Below are 19,361 nucleotides of genomic sequence, written 5' to 3' on the forward strand. Positions count from 1 at the left end.
AGTGTAGAACTGTAAGTGTATAACGTTCTCCAACCCATGTAAATTTATCTCCTCTTGAGTTAATATCATCCAAGTCACATTGTGAAATCATGTGTCTAAAATTTCGAAAGGACCATTCATCTCTCATAGGACCACCTCTTTTTTCTTGATTGGATATAATTTCATTAAAATCCCCAATGAGTATCCAAGGATCAATACGATGAGATGATAATTGTTCAAAGTAGTCCCATAAGATATAACGTTCACTTTGTCTTGGATGACCATAAACACAAGATAAGTAGACATTATTGTTTTTATAGGTTGCAGAAACGTTAATGAGTCACTCATCCTTTGAAATCAGGGATAAGGACACATTATTGTTCCACATAAGAGCTAAGCCACCGCTCCTTCCAAGGGGGGGGGGGAGGGGGGCTGAGTTATAATGTTAGAAAATCCTAAATCATCCTTTAGTTTACAAACCACATCACACTTATTTAAAGTTTCAATTAGAAATAAAACATCACACTTAGTTAATGTACATAGTCGCTTTATAGTAGCAGATGTCAGCGGCGAACAGAGGCCCTGACAGTTCCATGACACCATCTTCATGGAGGTTGTGGGGGTATCGGGCCCCTCGCGCCTCCGACTAATCCATTAGTGGCAGAACACGAGCCAACAAAGCTGTCTCTCTTCGCTTGTTTCTAGAGATGGCTCAGGACCGCCATTTCCTCTGCAGCATCAGCATTATTAAAGGCAGTTTCAAATCTGACACGCTTACGTTTAAGAAAGATGAATTCTGGAGTAGCATTGTCGATGTTATCCTCAAGAAGGTCCTCTTGTGCTTGAGAGATGGCCGACTCTCTCATATACTTGGCATGGAGATAACACAACCTCTCTGCTGTTAACTCTGTGTCTTCTAAAACGCTAGGTACATCAGAGGAGACAATGGTGGTAGGAGCCTTTTCATAAGAGGGTTCCTGAGGACCTGGAAGTTGGAGACCCGGGATAGTCATAGGAGGGTGCATAGTAGTTGGGACATCAGTTTCATCCATGTTGTTATCTTCGTCTTGATGATCACCGCCATCACTCTCATCATCAGATATATTGTGATCAGCATCGTCAAAACTCATAGGACATTCTTTGACATCATGTTTCAGTGATCCACAGTTGCTGCAGAAATTGCGAAGTCTCTCAAATCGAAACTTGACAATGGTATTCTCCCCCGGCATAAACTGAACATTCTTTTGGAAACAGAGAGGGTTGTCTATGTTCCAGTCTATCCTAACCCTTACAGAACCAACTTGGCTAACATTTTCATCATAATCCACTTCGGTTACATAGCCTAGACTATTTCCAGCCCTTCTAGCCATGACATTAGTTAAGTAAAGGATTGGAATACTTTGGATTTGGATCCAAAAGGGTATGATCTTCAAGTCCTCTTCAGCAATGTTCGGTTACCAACGATGGGTCGTCACCATTCATTCATTAAAAGGACCATGGACCCCGACAAAGAACCAAGTTCATCGTTTCCTCAGACTAGAATCGGAATTGGACCCTTCCTCCATCGATTATTCTTCCTACACACTCTTCTGCAAATCCCCAAACCCTTGGCATCTGGCGGATTAGCGCCCTCAAATTCTGTTTACGAGGATTGACTGGAGTGACTACCAGTGAAAAATGGTTTATCGCAGCCGCTCTTGAAACAAAATCAGGTGGGAGAGTAATCGGGGCATCATCAATACCCAGATCGAGATCCATGACTGATTTTCTTAGATAATCACTCATTGTTTGGAAGGTGTTGGACGATTGGTAACGGGAGAGTGAATGAAAAGGGAAAATCAGAGGAAAAAAAAAGGAATTTATACAGATGGAACCATGGCGGTTTTAAGAAACAATTATCACCCGCAGAAAGGAGAGAAAGGAAACTGTCAGATTTAACCAACATAAATAAACCGCCAACTGTAAAAGAACAAGAAATGATAGTTTTGTCGGTGGAAAGCACACTCCAAAACGGAGAAAAACACTAGCGACACCGGACAGTTACCGAGTAGTAAAAATCGCCACACAAATCATCCTGAGAGAGACACCATTATCTTTTTTTAAGACACTTTTTCCACAAAAGTGTCTCATTAGATATTAACGTTGACAAAGAGAGAATATAATTGTAATGCCGAAATTTAGCCACATAAAAAAATAATTATTTCCAATAAGTAAAAGGCACTACAAAGTAAGTTAAGGTAAAACATTAAATACTAAATTTTATTTAATTACTAAAAATTATATTTGTAAACGAAGTTGACAAAAAAAAATTAACAAATTAAGAAAAATATCTCACGGCCTAATGAGATGTCAACCTAGTGTTAATTAAAAATAAATTTTTATATTAGTAATATAAAGCTTGTCAATTTATTCATTCCACAATATTGACTTTGACTATGTCTTGTAAATCCAAAGTCTATATGAGCTGTTGATTCGATAGTTAATTACTTAATTGTATGCGTTAGGTGATAATGTTCCATACAGAAAAAATCCCTTTTGATCTTTTTTTGTACATACGAGTAACATAATCAAATTCAAGCATTACAAACAGAACTATATTCATAAATCTAGCTAAAGAAGAATAGAAAATCGTATAGTATAATTTTGGATCGCCACTAAAACATCGATTTAAACAACTTCCAAAATACAATTTTGCACAATTCATCTTAAAAGATTGTTATTGATCAAGTAAATACAAATTACTAGAGAAAATGTTTTCCATGAAGCCACAATTAATGAAAGAAAGGTTTTACCTCAAAATCGCCACCACATGGTTAAGTATTGTCGTGTGGATCTTTGATTATATGAACTTTAGTTACAAAATTATTTATGCCACCAAATAATTTGTAATAAAACATTTCGTCAATTAATCCGATAGTATATATAGAGAGGTAATCACATCTTTTTATAGTCTGGCTGATGCTTGTATTTTAGCTAAAGCTGCCTTAGAAAGTAAAGTTTCACTTGGATCCCTTCTATGTATTTTACCAATAATTGAGTATATTACCAATTAGTTTTGAATTTTAAACTTATTTACTCTGAAAAGTGAAAATTAATGAAATGTAATATTTGACGACACAAAATCATGCAAAGTTGTTTTTCAACTCCATAATCTGGTTCAAGTGGTAAAAATTATACATCTTCTGAACTTGGCCTATAATGGGTCACAACATAATTTTACTGAGCATATCCGATAAATAAAACATAATTTTAGTAAATACTTTATTAGCGTTTTCAATTAATTTAAAACTTGAGTTTTAATTTTTCAGATACATGTTCTAGATTTAATTTCATTTTTCTTAATCTACACAGATTGTTATTTTCAAATTTCTATACCACATTAATGTTATATTTAAAATTTTATCTATATCAATGAAAATTTAACATACATATATTTTAAGTAATAAACAGAGACTGAGACAAACGTAAATAACTTACTAGCTTAAAGTTAATTTTAAGTTTTATAAGTAATAAAAACACAAAAATAAGTCTAGAATCACGTCAACAGCACATCAACAAATCCTTTTTGTTTGTTGGTAATATTATTTTTCAGCTTCTCTCCACAAAGAAGCTATTGGATTCATGTTTCTCATTAAACTGTATCCAAAAAAATAAAACACTATATATTTAAATAATGTAACCTGGGAACAAAAAAAGGGTAAACTATAAAGATATTCTTAACTAAAAAAATACAATGATGTATTACTATATATAAAAATAAATTATATTCGACAAAATTGACTTGACCGCCTTTCTGTCTTCTAGCTAATTCTAAATTCAAAATCTATATTAGTTGATCATCATTCGACAGTTAGGTGATAATGCTCCAAAAACGACCACACTTTAGTTTTCTTTTTAATATACGAGACACTCATAATCATTTTTAATTATTTTCATGTGGCTAGCCAAAGAAGAAAATTAAATCGTATTATACAACTTCGGATCAGGAGTGGTTTCTATTTAAACAACCTTCCAAAATACCATTTTGCACAACTCACCTTAAAATCTTCTCATTCATAAAATCAACACAACAGTCAATAGAGAAAACGTTTCCCAGAAGACCACAATGAAGAAGATGCTTTCTGCTCAGATGGCCACGACATGTCTAATTATCGCTGTGGTCATCTTTGACGTTATGAAGCGCGATTCCACAGTTGCAGTGGCCGCCGAATTATTATCACTTGCAGTGGCCATGGCTTTTATGGTTAGAATCTAACTTTTACATTCTCGCATTTTCTATATTTTCTCTACATGCTTGTTAATACCGTTATCTGACGAACTCAACGAGAGATTATATTCATTTGGACAGATAAAGTTTTGGGTTCTTAAGAAGCAAAACGACAAGGTCTTCATGATCAATGCAAGGGATCTCTCTATCACATGGTCCGATAACCCTGAATATTGGTCTTGGATCCCTCTCCCAAACGAGAAACCCAAGTAGAGCTCTAAAACTTTCATTAATTTACATTTTTTCATACAAAAATTTTATATATTTTAGCGATAAATTTTGTCAAGATTTATGAATATGAAACTCATAAATCAGTTAGCAACTGAATGACTTGTTAATGTTTTATAAATATTGTTTTATGGGAGAAAAACTAGATCGATCCAAATTAAGAACTTAATTACTAAAATAACTCATAAAATGTGAGGGTTATATGAGTTATTTTTGTGCCTAAAATACATTTTTTTTGTTTTGTTAGGAAAAAAATAAATTCAAATTTACCTTCCTAGAAATTTTTTTAAGAAAATTAAAATATTTTCAAAAGTCTGTCGGACTAGTTGTGACAGATTATTTGTCTATGACAAATTTAATTTTGCACAACCGATTTATTTTTGTACGACAGATTTTTTATGACAGACTAATTTTGGACGACAGATTTTTTAATTATATTTATGACAGATTTATAATTGATGACAGATTTATTTTTCACGACAAACTTATTTATAAAGACACCACGGACTTTTACAATATATGACAGGATTTGATATCATGTCTGGCAGATTTATTTTACACAGTTATTTCAGATTTATTTTCTTGATCAAAAATCTGTCATGTTACGACAGATTTTTCTACAGAAAAATAATTACTAGGTTGACCTCTATTAATAACAAATTTGTTTTAAGTTACGACAGATTTTTTAATTTAACTAAAAATCTGTCGTTTGATAACAGATTTATAACGTTTTTTAAAAATTGCTAAAATGACCTATGTGAATACCATATGTTATGGCAGTTTTGTTTATGTTATGACAGTTTTTTTGTTTCCCTCCAAAATTCTGGTGTTTGATAACAGATTTATTATATGTAATTTGTAAATATAGTGACAACAAATTTATTTGAAGTTATATTTTTTCAGTAATATTGTTATTAATTATATTTTTTTTATAAATCATATTATGAATCATGTTTTTAAACTCTTATATTTAAAGCATATTTTATACATTTTCATTTTCCTAAATCATATTAAAAAGTTAACATCATATTCAAAATCATATTTTTATATATTATATTATATTTTCATAAATCTTATTTTAACATTTTTTATATACATTATTTTTTAGTTATAATTTCATACATTATATTTTTTATAAAACTTATTTAAACTATATAATCTTAAACTTCATATTTTTACATCATATCTTTATACATAATTTTTTTATAAAATTTTTTTGAATATTACTTTTATACATTATATATTAAATCATATTTTATTTTTATATATTATATTAAAAAATAAACATCATCTTTTTTAATCATTTTATATTTTTAATAAATCATATTTTAAATCAAAATATTAAACACTATCATTTTTAGGTTTTTCGTTTTTTTTTCAAAAAAAAAAAAAAACAAAAAAAAAAACAAAATTTCTGGGTTTTTATTCATTTTACATATAAATTGGATCATTCTAGTTATTGGATATGGTGGAGTGTTAATCTAGCAATTAATTGCCAAATTTGTGTCAACTGGTATATTTTCACTTGTTTTATATATGCTCTCTTTTATTTCATACGTGATAGATCCTAGTCATAACTCAGTGCAAGTGATGCATATGAACAAAGCATTGATCTAAAGTTTATGATTCTGCACATTGGATTATATGTCTTATTTTGTTTATTTATTGTAAATTTTAACCATAGATGAAGAAAATTGGTGCAAAAAAAAAACTAATTTTATTAATGATATTTTATTTTCCAATTATATTTTTGATATGTCCATAATATATATTATATAGACCATTCTTCTAATATATAAACGGGTGTTTTTTTTTTTTTTTTTTTGGCAGCGAGGAAGTCGGTGAAGCCGCGCTGTTGGATCAAGTTTGCTGGTTAGACGTGTCAGGAAAGTACGACACAAAAGACCTGTCTCTAGGAATAAAGTACGAGGTGATATTCGTGGTTAAGCTAGAAGATGAAGCTTATGGATGGGACTGGGCACCGGTTAAGCTGAAGTTGGTCGTGCCTAGTGGTAGTGAGACACCTCAAGAGCAGAGTGTGAGCTTTGTGGAACACATTGGGAAGCAATGGTTAGATATTTCGGCCGGTGAGTTCATTATGTCTAAGGAGAGCGTAGGAGAGATCAGCTTCTCACTGTATGAACACGAAGCCAATATGTGGAAGTCAGGGCTTATAGTCAAAGGCGTTGTAATTCGTTCTAAACACCAACTTTAATGCATTTTGTATGCATTAATTTGATTGCTTGCTGGTTATATGGAACGTGAATATTTTTACAGGTTTATATTGTGTATCAATACAGTATATATATATTTTTGGGTTTATTGGCAAAATAGTACATTTTCAAAACCTGTAAGTTTCTAAAATAGTGTTTTAGTGTTTGTACATTTTGTTACTTTTACCATTTCCAATATCCATCAATTTTTTTATGTCTTCACTTTTGTGAAAACTGATTCTGCTATATCTATAGTATGGACATATAAAAAATATAAATGAAAAATAAAATGTCATTAATAAAATTTGTGTTTTTGTGCACCAATTTCTTCGTTCTACAGTTAAAAATTTTACAATGAGATTAACACGATCAAACATATAATCCAATGTGCGCAATCAGAAACTTTTGCTAAAAGGAAACTAAAAGCAATAAGGGTATAAAATAAGCACATGAGAGGTACGTGTGAGGATGAAGATGAGTTAGTTCACGTAGTAAACATAACTATTATTGTATAGCTAGCCTATACATACAGAGGAGAAAGGATTGTATTAGTCATGCATTGTTTGTTGGATAATGAGTGACATATGTGTCTCTTAGGAAGATAGAGTTGATGAATTACTGATGTGTCGGTGGCTCTATTCTTTGTAACAGTGCATCGAAAGTTAAGAAATGGAGTTTATACCGTTTCTTTCTTATCAATATATATACTCAAACTAATAAAATCGAAATCACCAAAATTTTTGTCGACGTGCTACTAACCTTTTTTTTAGTTTGAGTATATTTTTGGAACTTACATTCTCAAAATAAGATTTTCTGTATCATCTTGGGAAACTAGGGAAAGAGTAAGTATTTTATTTTATTTCTATATTTCTTTAATTTTATTTTTCTCTCATCACAAAACCGAATTCTGGTGGGTTTAGTCTTTTGTATTTGAAACCGGCTTTGTCACTAGAACCGGTAGAAACCCATCACACCGGCTTTTTGACTAAACTGATCAGCTCGACGCAGGGTTTACATACAAAATCCAACACCAACATGTAGACACGTGTAGTTCTTGTGAACCTCGGACCGTCTACCAAAAATTAACAGCATTTGAAAAAGTCATACTTCGTCTAAATCTTACATTGCAAAAGGAGAACAAGTCAAAAAAGAGAATAAGTCAAAGTTTTTTTGAGTTATTTGACAAAATAGACCGTTTTCAAAATAAATTTGTAGAAGTAGTACAATTACTGTTTACAATTAGCAAATTCCATATTTTTTTACTGTTTTCTACTGTTTACAATTAGCAAATTCCATATTTTTTTACTGTTTTCTACTGTTTACAAGACATTTCAATCCTCATCAACATTTTATATTTATAACACATGTTATTTAAACTCTAATTTTTTTTTTTATTATTATTAAGCTCCCAACAATCTTAAAAACAAAAATGCTGGGTATTAAAATTGGTTTTCTAAAATTTTAAAGATGTATAAAAATCTAAGTTTTTTTCCTTTTTGATATGCATTTTGTTTGATGATTTTATTTGATAATGTTAATTTTTTTTTACAAACATTCGTAGCAGAGGACTTGTACACCTTATTTAATTTTATGTATACTTAATATTATGTGTTTGTACACTTAATAAAGTATATAGACATTTGTACAGTAAATAAGGTGTACGGATACAAAAGATGTATATAATATATTAAATAATTATTAAATAAAATTAATATCAAATTGTAAAGAAAAAACTATAGATTTTTTTTGTATCCAAGAAAATTTCTAAAAAAAATTATATTAACAATTATTTAAATAATTATAATTAAAATAAAAAAAAATTTATTTCTCACCCACACATACCCTTTTGGTAATCTTCTCATCAAAGCATATCTCCCATAATCTCTCATATCTTACACATTCTCTATTACACAACACCTATTTTTCTAATTTTGAATAGTAAATGTATTAGTTTACCAATTAAGTTTTCAAAATATACTAATATGCAAACAAACCCTTTTTTTTTCCTTCTTCTTTGTTTTTTTATCTCTTATCAAAAGGGAAAAACCCTATGACTCATTCTTCTCTTTGCACGGAAAAAAACGAGTGGCTATATTGCTCGATCAATATATCAGAGGAGGTTTGGAGGTTCATATATTAATAATGTGGATAGCAAATTATTAGTATGGCTTTAAGATTTTTGTGTTTAAGTTTTAACCAGGACGTACGTAAATAAATAAAAAAGAACCCAAATTTGGGGAAAAAAACTATCACTGATAGTTTAAAAGAATAATATAAGATGAAATTTTTTCATCTAGCACTTCAGTAAATTAATTCATGTAGTTCTTTAAAAAATATTTTAATTGATCTTATCAGAGAATTTAATACAAACGTGATTACGTATCAAAATTTGTGTCTGGTTGTTTATTTATCAAAAAAAATGTCTCACTACAGTTGCACTGCAGTTTCCTCTTTTTTTTGTTGTTGAATAATGTACTACGTAATAAGTAAAAGATACGTTTTGTGCATCACTTCGTTCAACAGGGGTGAAAAAATATTGATAGAAAATGTATATATATATATGTATATATATATATTGATAGAAGAATATATATATATATATATATACCAAAATGTCAATAATGTATAAAAATTTGTCACACGTAATTGAGTTAAGGTATGAAAACTTGATAGAAAATAGTGTCAATAATGTAGGCCACACACATAATAGAGTCAAGCAAGCTTATGGTCTTTTGTATTTGATTTAAGACGTTAGGTTAATTTGAACTTGTTCCAACTTCCAACCAAACACGTACTCCAATAAATCACTATAAATCGTCAAACCTTTCTTAGATCTTTTCACATATGCAAAACAGAGAGAAACCGATTAGAAAGAGATCTTTAAAAATGGGGTTGAGTGTTCATCATCCTCTAGGCAATTTCAGTCGTCTGTCTTTTCTTCTATATGTATTTTTAATTTCAACATTTTCCGTTGTTGCTTCAGCTTCTCTTTCTCTAAATACGGACAAAGAAGCTTTGATCTCGTTTAGGTCTCAAATAAGCCAAGACCCACAAACTCTTTTTCTCTCTTGGGACCAAAACACATCTCCTTGTAACTGGACTGGCGTGTCTTGCAACACAAGAAACAGAAGAGTGGCTTCCATAAATCTCTCTAGTCACGGTCTCAGCGGTTCTATAAGCCCAAGTATTGGTAATCTCTCTTTTCTCACATCTCTTCAACTTCAAAATAACCAACTTCAAGGTACAATTCCAAAAGAGATCACAAATCTTTTCCGTCTAAAGGTTCTTAATCTAAGCTCCAACAGCTTAGAAGAATCCTTACCTTCCAACTTAAGCAAGTTAGTCAATCTCCGCATCCTCGATCTAACTTCAAACACGATCACTCGTCTTGTTCCAAACCAACTTGGTGATCTCAAAAACCTCAATATCTTAAACTTGGGCAATAATCTTTTCTATGGACCAATCCCTCCATCTCTTTCAAACATTTCATCGCTCACTGTTTTAAGCCTGAGTACAAACTCTCTTAGTGGTCCAATACCATACGAATTAGGTCGTCTTGAAAAGCTACAAGTCCTTGATCTCACCATAAACAACCTCACTGGAACGGTTCCTCCTTCTATTTACAACATATCTTCTCTTGTCTCTTTAGTTCTTGCTTCAAACAACTTATATGGTCAATTTCCAAGCAACATAGGAGACACACTTCCTAAGCTCTTGGTTTTCAACATATGTTTCAACAAGTTCACCGGAGAGATTCCAGATTCTTTATATAACCTCACAAACATTAAGGTGATCCGTGCTGCGCATAACCTTCTAGAAGGGACCGTACCATCAAGACTAGGCAATCTCCCATTTCTAGAAATGTACAATGTTGGATTCAACAAGTTAGTTTGGGATAAAGACCAAGATCTTGATCAGTTCATCAAATCTTTGAGTAATAGCTCGCAACTTAACTTCCTTGCATTTGATGGAAATCTCTTGGAAGGTGTTATTCCTGATTCTATCGGCAATCTTTCGAAGAATCGTTCGAAACTTTTCATGGGAGGAAACCGCTTCACAGGTAAAATTCTTGAATCGATAGGGCATCTCACAGGCTTGACACTCCTTAACATGAGTGACAATTCACTCACTGGTGAAATCCCCCAAGAGATTGGGAATTTGAAAGGGTTACAAGTACTAGAACTCGCGAGAAATCAACTTGCTGGTAGAATCCCAAATTCTTTGGGCGATCTTGGCGCATTAAATGAGATCAATCTATCTCATAACAAACTAGAAGATATGATCCCACCATCATTTGAAAACTTCAAGAATATTCTATCCATGGACTTATCCAACAACATGCTAAATGGAAGCATACCAAATGGAGTTCTCAACCTTCAAAGCTTGAGTGCCATCTTGAATTTATCTAAGAACCTGTTATCTGGTCATATGCCTCAAGATATAAGTTGCCTCGAAAACCTTGTAAGCCTAGATCTCTCTGACAACCATTTATCAAGCAACGTTCCTTCTTCTATCAAAGGTTGTCAGAGCTTGGAGAAGCTAAACATGGCTAGGAATCATCTGTCTAGACCAATTCCGGAAACATTAGCAGAACCGAAAGGTTTTAGAGCTTCTAGATCTATCTTCAAACCAGTTTTCTGGTTTTATTCCCTTGAAGCTTCAAGATTTACAAGCTTTGAAGTCCTTGAATCTTTCATTCAAGAATCTTGAAGGATGGATCCCAAGTAATGGGATTTTTAAGTATAAGAGTAACGTTTATATGGAGGGAAATCCGAAGCTATGCACTCGCACCACTTGTCGAAAAACTCGGATGCGCAAAAATCTTTTGATAGTGACCATTGTTATATGTGTGGTAGGTTTAATTGCGATAGGCATGGTATCTTTCTTGCTTTTAAAAAGAAAAGCAACAAAGTCTATCATATCTACATCATCAAGTACTTCACTTTCCAAGTGTAGAATAGGTATGTTTCTCATATATTCACAATTTAATGTACAGCTTCTTATATAGTGTTTACAAGAGAATATTCTAGAGTAAGTCTAATTACAAGAGTTTCCATAACAGAGATGATGAGATATTCTGATAATAAAGAAGTATCCTTGACAGATGATATGATCATAAAGGAGTATCCTTGACATTCCCCCTCAAGATGGAGTTGATCTAGAACCTCCAATCTTGTCTCTAAGTTCAATGAAGCGAGCACGGTTAAGAGGTTTGGTGAGGGCATCCGCCAGTTGATCCTTGGTGTGGACATGAGCTACACGGAATGCTCCTCGTTGTATTTGACCGCGGATGAAGTGATAATCCAGAGCAATATGTTTCATCCTGGAGTGAAATACCGGGTTCGCACATAGAAACGTGGCACCCACGTTATCGCAATAAACAACGGGTGTCTTGGCCAACGTGATTCCGAGTTCAGAGAGCAAGTTACATACCCATGTTATCTCGGCAGAGACATATGCAACAACTCTGTATTCTGCCTCTGTTGATGAGCGAGCTACGCCGGTTTGTTTCTTGGCCGACCATGAGATAGGGTGGCTACCAAGATAGACGATGTAAGCATTGGTGTCACCGGCCCAGTCCGCATCAGAGAAGGCATGTAGATTGAGACTGTTCTTAGCTGCAACGAAGATTATGTGTGTCGTCGTACCTGCCAGGTAGCGTAGAACTCGTTTGGCGGCTTTGAAGTGCTCATCGGTTGGTTGATGCATGAATTGAGAAAGGCGGTTAACAGCATAGGAGATATCCAAGCGAGTGAAGGCAAGATATTGAAGGCTTCCCACAAGCTTGTGATAAACAGACGGATCAGGGAGTGGAGTACCAGAACGTAAAGACAGCTTGGGAGAGGTAGCCATCGGTGTAGCCACCGGTTTGGAATTTTGCATATCGTAGCGGTGAAGGACATCTAGAATGTATTTGCGCTGTGACAGATGCAATCCCTTTGGTGTTCGATGAGCCTCGAGACCGAGAAAGTAATTGAGATCCTCAGGATCTTTTATAGAGAATCGTTCAGCCAAGAGGGATAGAACCCGTTCGATGCCAGCAGTTGTGTTACTTGTGACAAGAATATCGTCTACATAGACCAACAAGTTAACAAACTGGTTGCCATGGAGAAGAACGAACAGAGACGTGTCTGCTAGTGAGTTGTGGAAACCAATGGAGGTTAGAAAATTCTTAAGTTCCAAGTACCAGGCACGGGGAGCTTGTTTTAATCCATAAACGGCTTTGCGTAGACGACACACATGGGACGGTTTGTCGGGATCGATGAAACCAGGAAGCTGCTCCATGTAGACTTCTTCAGTTAGTGTTCCCTGGAGGAAGGCATTGTTGACGTCTAATTGTTGTTATAGGCCAGAAGGAGGAGACGACAACATCGAGAACTGTACGAATGGTGGTGGCTTTGATCACTGGACTGAAGGTGGCTTCATAATCTCGTCCTAGCTGCTGGTTGTACCCATTAGCTACAAGTCTAGCTTTGCACCTGCTAAGAGAACCATTAGTAGAGAATTTATTTTTAAAAATCCATTTGCAGCCGACAACATTCATATGAGATTGTCGTGGAACGAGATACATCGTCTCATTGAGTGCAAAGGCATCGATCTCTTCAGACCAGGCTCCTCGCCAATTCGGGTCTCGCAACGCCTGGTTCACTGTTCGTGGTTCGGGTTTGATGTGGGTGGAAAGAGCAACAGAGAGGTTGTATTTGTAGTTGGGTTTGGTGATGTTGTTTTTGCGACGTGTTTGCATAGGGTGAGCATCGAAAACCGGGGGTGGAGCAGGGACGACGAGTGGTTGAGGAGAAGGCGATGGTTGTGGAGATTGTCGATTTGGGTGTGTGTCGGTAGAGGTGGTTTGTGTTTGGGAAAAGGCTGAATGTTGGGCTCGATTTGGGCTTTGAGTCAGTGATGGCGTGGAATGTTCTTGTTGGGCCGAGGATGGGTTGGAGGAAGAAACAGGCCTGGGAACATTTGGCGAGGTCGAAGAAGATATTGTCTCATCGGTTAAGGAATTCGATCCCGACGACAGAGCAGGATTCGTCCAAGGTGACGACCGGTGAAGATCAGAGGTCGCAAGTCCCAGAGACGACTGCGGAGACAAGCTTGTGGCTGTACGAGTGGCGCTGGAAGAGAAATGTTCGTTATTGGAGCAGAAGAAGGCGAGGACGGGATAGGAACAGAGCTAGGAGGCGAGTCATGATTACTAAAAGGGAAGAATTGTTCATCAAACTTGACATGTCGGGAGACATAGATTCGGCCAGTGGTAGGTTGAAGACACAAATAGGCACTCTGCGTTGGTGAATAACCGATGAAGACACATGGAGTAGACCGCTCTTCAAGCTTATGAGCTGTGTATGGTCGGAGTCAGGGGAAGCAGAGACAACCGAATGTGTGAAGCTTGTCATAGTTGGGAGTGCTTCCAAAGAGACGGTGGTATGGGCTCTCCATGTTGATTGTTGGGGAAGGTAGGCGATTAATGAGATATGTCGCTGTTGTGAATGCATAACTCCAGTATGTGTTGGGAATGCCGGCGTGTGTGAGAAGAGTTAAGCCAGTTTCCACCACATGGCGATGTTTTCGCTCAGAGATGCCGTTATGTTCTGGTGTGTGAGGCGGAGATGTAAGATGTTCAATGCCAGAGGCGGAGAGGAATGAGCGAAGTGCGATGAATTCTCCTCCATTGTCTGAGTAAAGTGTTCCAATTTTAGTGTTGAACTTGTTTTCTACGAGAGCTTTATAGGCAGTGAACACCTCCTTGACTTGTGATTTGGCTTTTAGAGGGTATAACCAAGTGTATCGGCTGTAGTGATCAATTGTCAGTATAGATAGGAGAGGTCCAAACATCAGTATAGATATATTGAAGTGGACGAGAAGAAGATATTGTGTTTTGCGAGAATGGAAGTTTGTGTGTTTTATTAATGGAGCAACCAGTACATTATTTTGTGGTACAACATGTGAGCAAGATAGAGAAAAAGTGGAGATAATTTTGTTGAGAATAACAAAGGAGGGATGTCCAAGTCTGTTATGCCAATCAACGGAAGATAATTTTGGAGAAGAGGAAGCAAAGAAAGAATTAATGGTGGAGGGAGATAGCGGCCACTCGTACAGTTCATTCCTTGTCTTGCCGCGGAGCAACGGGACCCCCGACATCAGATCTTTCACCTGAAACCATGCCGGAAAGAATTCCACAGAGACTTGGTTAGCGTTACATAAGCGATAAACAGAAATCAAATTTTTGGCAATATGAGGAACACATAAGACATTGGTAAGGGAAAGGGTACGAGAGGAGGAGGGTAACGAAAGTGAACCAGTGTGCGTAATCGGAAGACCGGACCCATCACCAATGAGAACCGCATCATCTCCATGATACGGTTGGTGGGTTGCCAGATTGTGTAGATCACTGGTCAAGTGATGTGTGGCACCACTGTCAAGAAGCCAGGGAGTGCTTGAATGAGGATAGGCAAGAGCCATATTGGCACGTGGCTGCCACGGGCGGTGCATGGGTGACATTGAACCACTCGGGATAAGGGGTTGTTGGTATTGCAGTTGTGGGCATCGCCTTGCACTGTGACCATGGAGGCCACAAAACTGACACTTACCTTGATAGCCACGTCCACCACGATGATTGTGAGAGTAGCGAGAGGATTGGTGATCCTGACGCTGGTGTTGTTTTCCGGTACGCGAGTTTGGACCATAGCTGGTGGTAGCAACATTGGCAGAGATAGGTGCTGGAGAGGATTGAGTGGCACCGGAGAGAAGCTTGTTCTCGCGGTTGAGTAGTTTTTCATGGAGTTCCGTGATGGAAGGGGCAACATCACGACCCTCAGTTTGGTCGATGATAATTTTGTAGTCATCGGAGAGCACAGCCAAGATACGCTCAATCTGATCGTCATGTTCCATTGGTTTACCAAGGAGAGCCAGCTTGTCAAACCTGGTAGTGAGACCATGCATGTATTCTTCAACAGACTTGGTTCCTTTGGTCCATTCTTGGATCTGGTTGCGGATCTGGTGAATATGTGCTCTGCTTGGATTGGCATAGGTCTCCGCCAGCGTCTGCCAGATGTCTGCAGAGGTTTTGGCACTAGAAACAACAGATTGCATGGGGAGGGTCATGGATCCAAGAAGACCGCTGTAGATGAGCTTGTCTTGACGCTTCCACTTGAGAAAAGTCTGGTTTGGGGTAGCAACACCATTGACGAGAGTGGTGGGCGGTGGTGCAGGGAAAGAGCCATCAAGATAGGGGGTGAGGTCATAGCCATCAAGGAGAGCATGTACCTGAAGTTTCCACATCAGATAGTTGCTGGAGGTGAGCTTTGTGACATGAGACATGTTCACAGTGAGGAGGGACAGAGTGTTGTCGAGAGGTTCAACGCAGCCATTGGTGAACGAAGAAGAAGAAGAGGAGAAAAACAGAGTTTGAGAAAGAAAAACAGAGAAGAGAGGAGGCGGCTGAAAAGAAAATAAAGAGAGGTTCCTAGGGTATCGTTAATGCTCTGATACCATGTAGAATAGGTATGTTTCTCATATATTCACAATGTAATGTACAGCTTCTTATATAGTGTTTACAAGAGAATATTCTAGAGTAAGTATAATTTCAAGAGTTTCCATAACAGAGATGATGAGATATTCTGATAATAAAGAAGTATCCTTGACAGATGATATGATCATAAAGGAGTATCCTTGACACCAAGGAACCATTCATGAATGTCTCATATGATGAGCTCAGGAGAGCTACTGATAGTTTCACTTCTATAAACCTTCTCGGCGTTGGAAGCTTTGGATCAGTATTCAAAGGGGTGATACGAGGGGTTGATGTTGCAGTAAAAGTCATCGATCTCAAAGCTCACGGATACTATAAAGGCTTTATCGCAGAGTGTGAGGCTTTGAGGAGCGTAAGGCACAGGAATCTTGTGAAACTAATAACTTCTTGCTCAAACATAGACTTCAAAAACACAGAGTTTCTAGCTTTGGTGTATGAGTTTTTGAGCAATGGGAGCTTAGAAGAATGGATCAAAGGCAGGAAGGTAAACTCTGATGGGAGTGTTGGTTTAAGTCTTGAAGAAAGAGTAAATGTAGCCATTGACATTGCATATGCGTTGGATTATTTGCACAATGATTGTGAGGTTCCTGTTGTTCATTGTGATCTGAAACCAAGCAATATTCTTCTAAACGAAGAAATGGTTGCAAAGGTTGGAGACTTCAGACTGGCTCGTGTGTTATTCAATGCATCTGATGATGGTCGCCATGCTTCTATAAGTTCCACGCACGTCTTGAAAGGCTCCATTGGTTATGTTCCTCCAGGTATGTGTACTCGGATATTAATTTTTATATTTTATTCAATTTAAAACAATAAATTCTTCTGTGGAATATGAATTACCTAGTAAATTTTATAACTAAATAAAATTTTTTGATGATCATTCATGATGCTTGTTTCTTCTTTGACAAATGTTTTCTTTCACAAGTGTGCCGTTAGCCGCTTTTATGAACTATATATATTCTGTGGTATACATGCATGCAGAGTATGGACTTGGAGAAAAGCCATCACGAGCAGGAGATGTGTATAGCTTTGGAGTGATGTTGTTAGAGCTTTTTAGTGGGAAAAGCCCAATGGACGAGAGCTTCCAAGGAGATCAAAGTTTGGTGAAATTGATAAGTCATGGGTTTCAAAATAATGCAATTGTGGAAGTGATTGACCCTAGATTTAAAGGGCTCATGGACGATATTTGTGGTGCACAACTTCCCACAAAAATTGATTGCCTCAACAAAATTGTGGAAGTTGGTTTGGCTTGCACTGCGTATGCAGCTGGTGAACGGATGAACATGAGGGATGTGCTACGCATCTTGATCAACAAAGCAGCGGAAGAGAATAAGTTTGGCTATCATCCCCGATGCCACAACCTCCTCTTAACACATTTGTGTTTTGCAGACGACCTCATGGTCTTTGCAGAAGGCACCAAACGATCAGTCGAAGGAGTCATATCTATCTTCGATGAGTTTGCCAAGATTTCAGGTCTGAAAATTAGTCTCGAAAAATCTACTTTATATATGGCTGGAATATCAGAGCAAGTGCAGGAAGAGATCAGAGGAAATTTCCCATTTGCAAAAGGGAATGCTACCGGTACGTTATCTTGGACTGCCTCTTATGACCAAAGCAATGACAAGCACTGATTACTTGCCTCTAATTGAAAAAGTTCGCAAACGGATCAGTACTTGGACGAGCCGTGCACTATCATATGGAGGGTGTCTGCAACTCATACAATCGGTCCTTATGAGCATTGTGAACTTCTGGTCCTCTGCTTTTCGTTTACCGGGCAAGTGTGTAAAGGAAATTGAAGGACTTTGCTATGCTTTTCTCTGGAGTGGACCAATCCTAAATCCACATAAGGCAAAGGTATCTTGGCACGTTGTTTGTCTTCCCAAAAGTGAGGGTGGTCTGGGTCTCAGGCCACTCAAGGAAACCAACACAGTCTATGGACTTAAGCTCATTTGGCGTCTGTTTGCTAAGACGTCGTTGTGGGGACAGTGGGTTCATACAAATCTTATCCGTCAAGAATCCTTTTGGGACTTAAAAGCAACATCTTATAATGGTTCTTGGATGTGGAGGAAGCTACTCAAGCTACGAGGCCTTGCAAAAACTTTTCATCGAATGGAAATAAAAAACGGCCGGAACACATCGTTCTGGTATGATAGATGGTCTCCCATGGGAACTCTGGCTGATGTTATCGGTCCTAGGGGGTGTATTGATCTAGGGATTCCGAAAACAGCAACAGTGGAATTAGTGGTTAACACACATCAAAGCATAAGACATAGACTTCAGATTCTGAACAATGTTGAAACAGAGATTGCAGTAGCAAGATCCAAACGCCGGCCTGATTTGGAGGATGTGAACCTATGGAATTCTAGCACTGGGTTCAAACCGAAATTTTTGACGGGGGACACTTGGAAGCTAATTCGCGTCGACCAACCAGTTTGTGAGTGGGCAAAAGGAGTGTGGTTCTCACAAGCCACACCAAAGTTTGCATTCATAACATGGCTTGGACTGCACAACAAACTCTCTATAGGTGATAGAATGTTGAAATGGAACAGCCATGTGAATTCAGCTTGTGTCTTCTGTCATGATCCGCTGGAAACAAGAAATCACTTATTTTTTCAGTGCCCCTATTCCCATCAAATCTGGACACAGATCACCTCCGGATTCCTTGGGAGACAGTCAACTTCTGTTTGGGATCAACTTCAACTACTCATCTCAGGATCCTTCCCTTGCCAGCCACTCTCTGCTTTTTCTGAGATACTCTTTTCAGACAACCATTCACTCAATATGGAGAGAGCGTAATAACCGTAGACACGGTGAAGACCCAATCTCTGCCCTTCGCCTGCACCGGTTAATCGACAAAACCATTAGAAACAGACTTCTGCTACTCCTCTGCTCCGGAAACAGGAAATATGCCGACATCCTTGTGATGTGGTTCTCCAGTAGAACTTAGAACTGGTTGTTCGAAACTCAAAAACTTCTTTGTTCATTAAACTTATAACCATGTTGTAAGAAATAGTTTTTTTGGTGAATAAAATTTTACATTCATTCAAAAAAAAAAAAAAAAAAAATCATGTGAATATCGAAGCAGGGATTCTAGGCTCATGGTACCAAAGGCGCACCAGGTTGCAGCTTAACGAAAAATGCA

At 36.9% G+C, this 19,361-nt stretch overlaps 4 protein-coding genes across 4 annotated transcripts; all 4 read left to right on the forward strand.

The window, feature by feature from the left end:
- The first annotated feature begins 3,980 nt into the window (after positions 1-3,980).
- On the forward strand, positions 3,981-6,821 carry LOC104760432 (uncharacterized protein PHLOEM PROTEIN 2-LIKE A4). Its single transcript, XM_010483357.3, has 3 exons — positions 3,981-4,222; positions 4,328-4,455; positions 6,305-6,821. The coding sequence occupies exons 1-3, from the start codon at positions 4,085-4,087 to the stop codon at positions 6,687-6,689; spliced, it is 651 nt and encodes a 216-aa protein (XP_010481659.2). The 5' UTR covers positions 3,981-4,084; the 3' UTR covers positions 6,690-6,821.
- Positions 6,822-9,533: 2,712 nt separating this feature from the next.
- On the forward strand, positions 9,534-11,660 carry LOC104763105 (uncharacterized). The gene has a single exon (XM_087497613.1). The coding sequence runs from the start codon at positions 9,574-9,576 to the stop codon at positions 11,395-11,397; it is 1,824 nt and encodes a 607-aa protein (XP_087353739.1). The 5' UTR covers positions 9,534-9,573; the 3' UTR covers positions 11,398-11,660.
- A 1,699-nt stretch (positions 11,661-13,359) lies between these two features.
- LOC104763106 (putative LRR receptor-like serine/threonine-protein kinase At3g47570) lies at positions 13,360-19,253 on the forward strand. The gene is made up of 2 exons (XM_010486522.2): positions 13,360-16,983; positions 17,201-19,253. Exons 1-2 carry the CDS (start codon positions 16,383-16,385, stop codon positions 17,848-17,850), a joined length of 1,251 nt encoding a protein of 416 aa, XP_010484824.2. The 5' UTR covers positions 13,360-16,382; the 3' UTR covers positions 17,851-19,253.
- Positions 17,951-19,166, forward strand: LOC147921446 (uncharacterized). Its single transcript, XM_087497692.1, has 2 exons — positions 17,951-18,696; positions 18,836-19,166. Exons 1-2 carry the CDS (start codon positions 17,951-17,953, stop codon positions 19,164-19,166), a joined length of 1,077 nt encoding a protein of 358 aa, XP_087353818.1.
- Positions 19,254-19,361: the final 108 nt, after the last annotated feature.

The sequence above is a fragment of the Camelina sativa genome, chromosome 18 (assembly GCF_030686135.1).
Source record: "Camelina sativa cultivar CO46 ecotype springtype chromosome 18, ASM3068613v1".
Lineage (NCBI taxonomy): Eukaryota > Viridiplantae > Streptophyta > Magnoliopsida > Brassicales > Brassicaceae > Camelina > Camelina sativa.

Coding starts and splice junctions, on each gene's coding strand:
- LOC104760432 (XM_010483357.3), top strand. CDS start 4,085: ATGAAGAAGATGCTTTCTGCTCAGATGGCCACGACATGTCTAATTATC. Junction 4,223..4,327: donor CAGTGGCCATGGCTTTTATG/GTTAGAATCTAA, acceptor TCATTTGGACAG/ATAAAGTTTTGGGTTCTTAA. Junction 4,456..6,304: donor CTCCCAAACGAGAAACCCAA/GTAGAGCTCTAA, acceptor TTTTTTTGGCAG/CGAGGAAGTCGGTGAAGCCG.
- LOC104763105 (XM_087497613.1), top strand. CDS start 9,574: ATGGGGTTGAGTGTTCATCATCCTCTAGGCAATTTCAGTCGTCTGTCT.
- LOC104763106 (XM_010486522.2), top strand. CDS start 16,383: ATGAATGTCTCATATGATGAGCTCAGGAGAGCTACTGATAGTTTCACT. Junction 16,984..17,200: donor CATTGGTTATGTTCCTCCAG/GTATGTGTACTC, acceptor ACATGCATGCAG/AGTATGGACTTGGAGAAAAG.
- LOC147921446 (XM_087497692.1), top strand. CDS start 17,951: ATGAGCATTGTGAACTTCTGGTCCTCTGCTTTTCGTTTACCGGGCAAG. Junction 18,697..18,835: donor TTCTCACAAGCCACACCAAA/GTTTGCATTCAT, acceptor TTATTTTTTCAG/TGCCCCTATTCCCATCAAAT.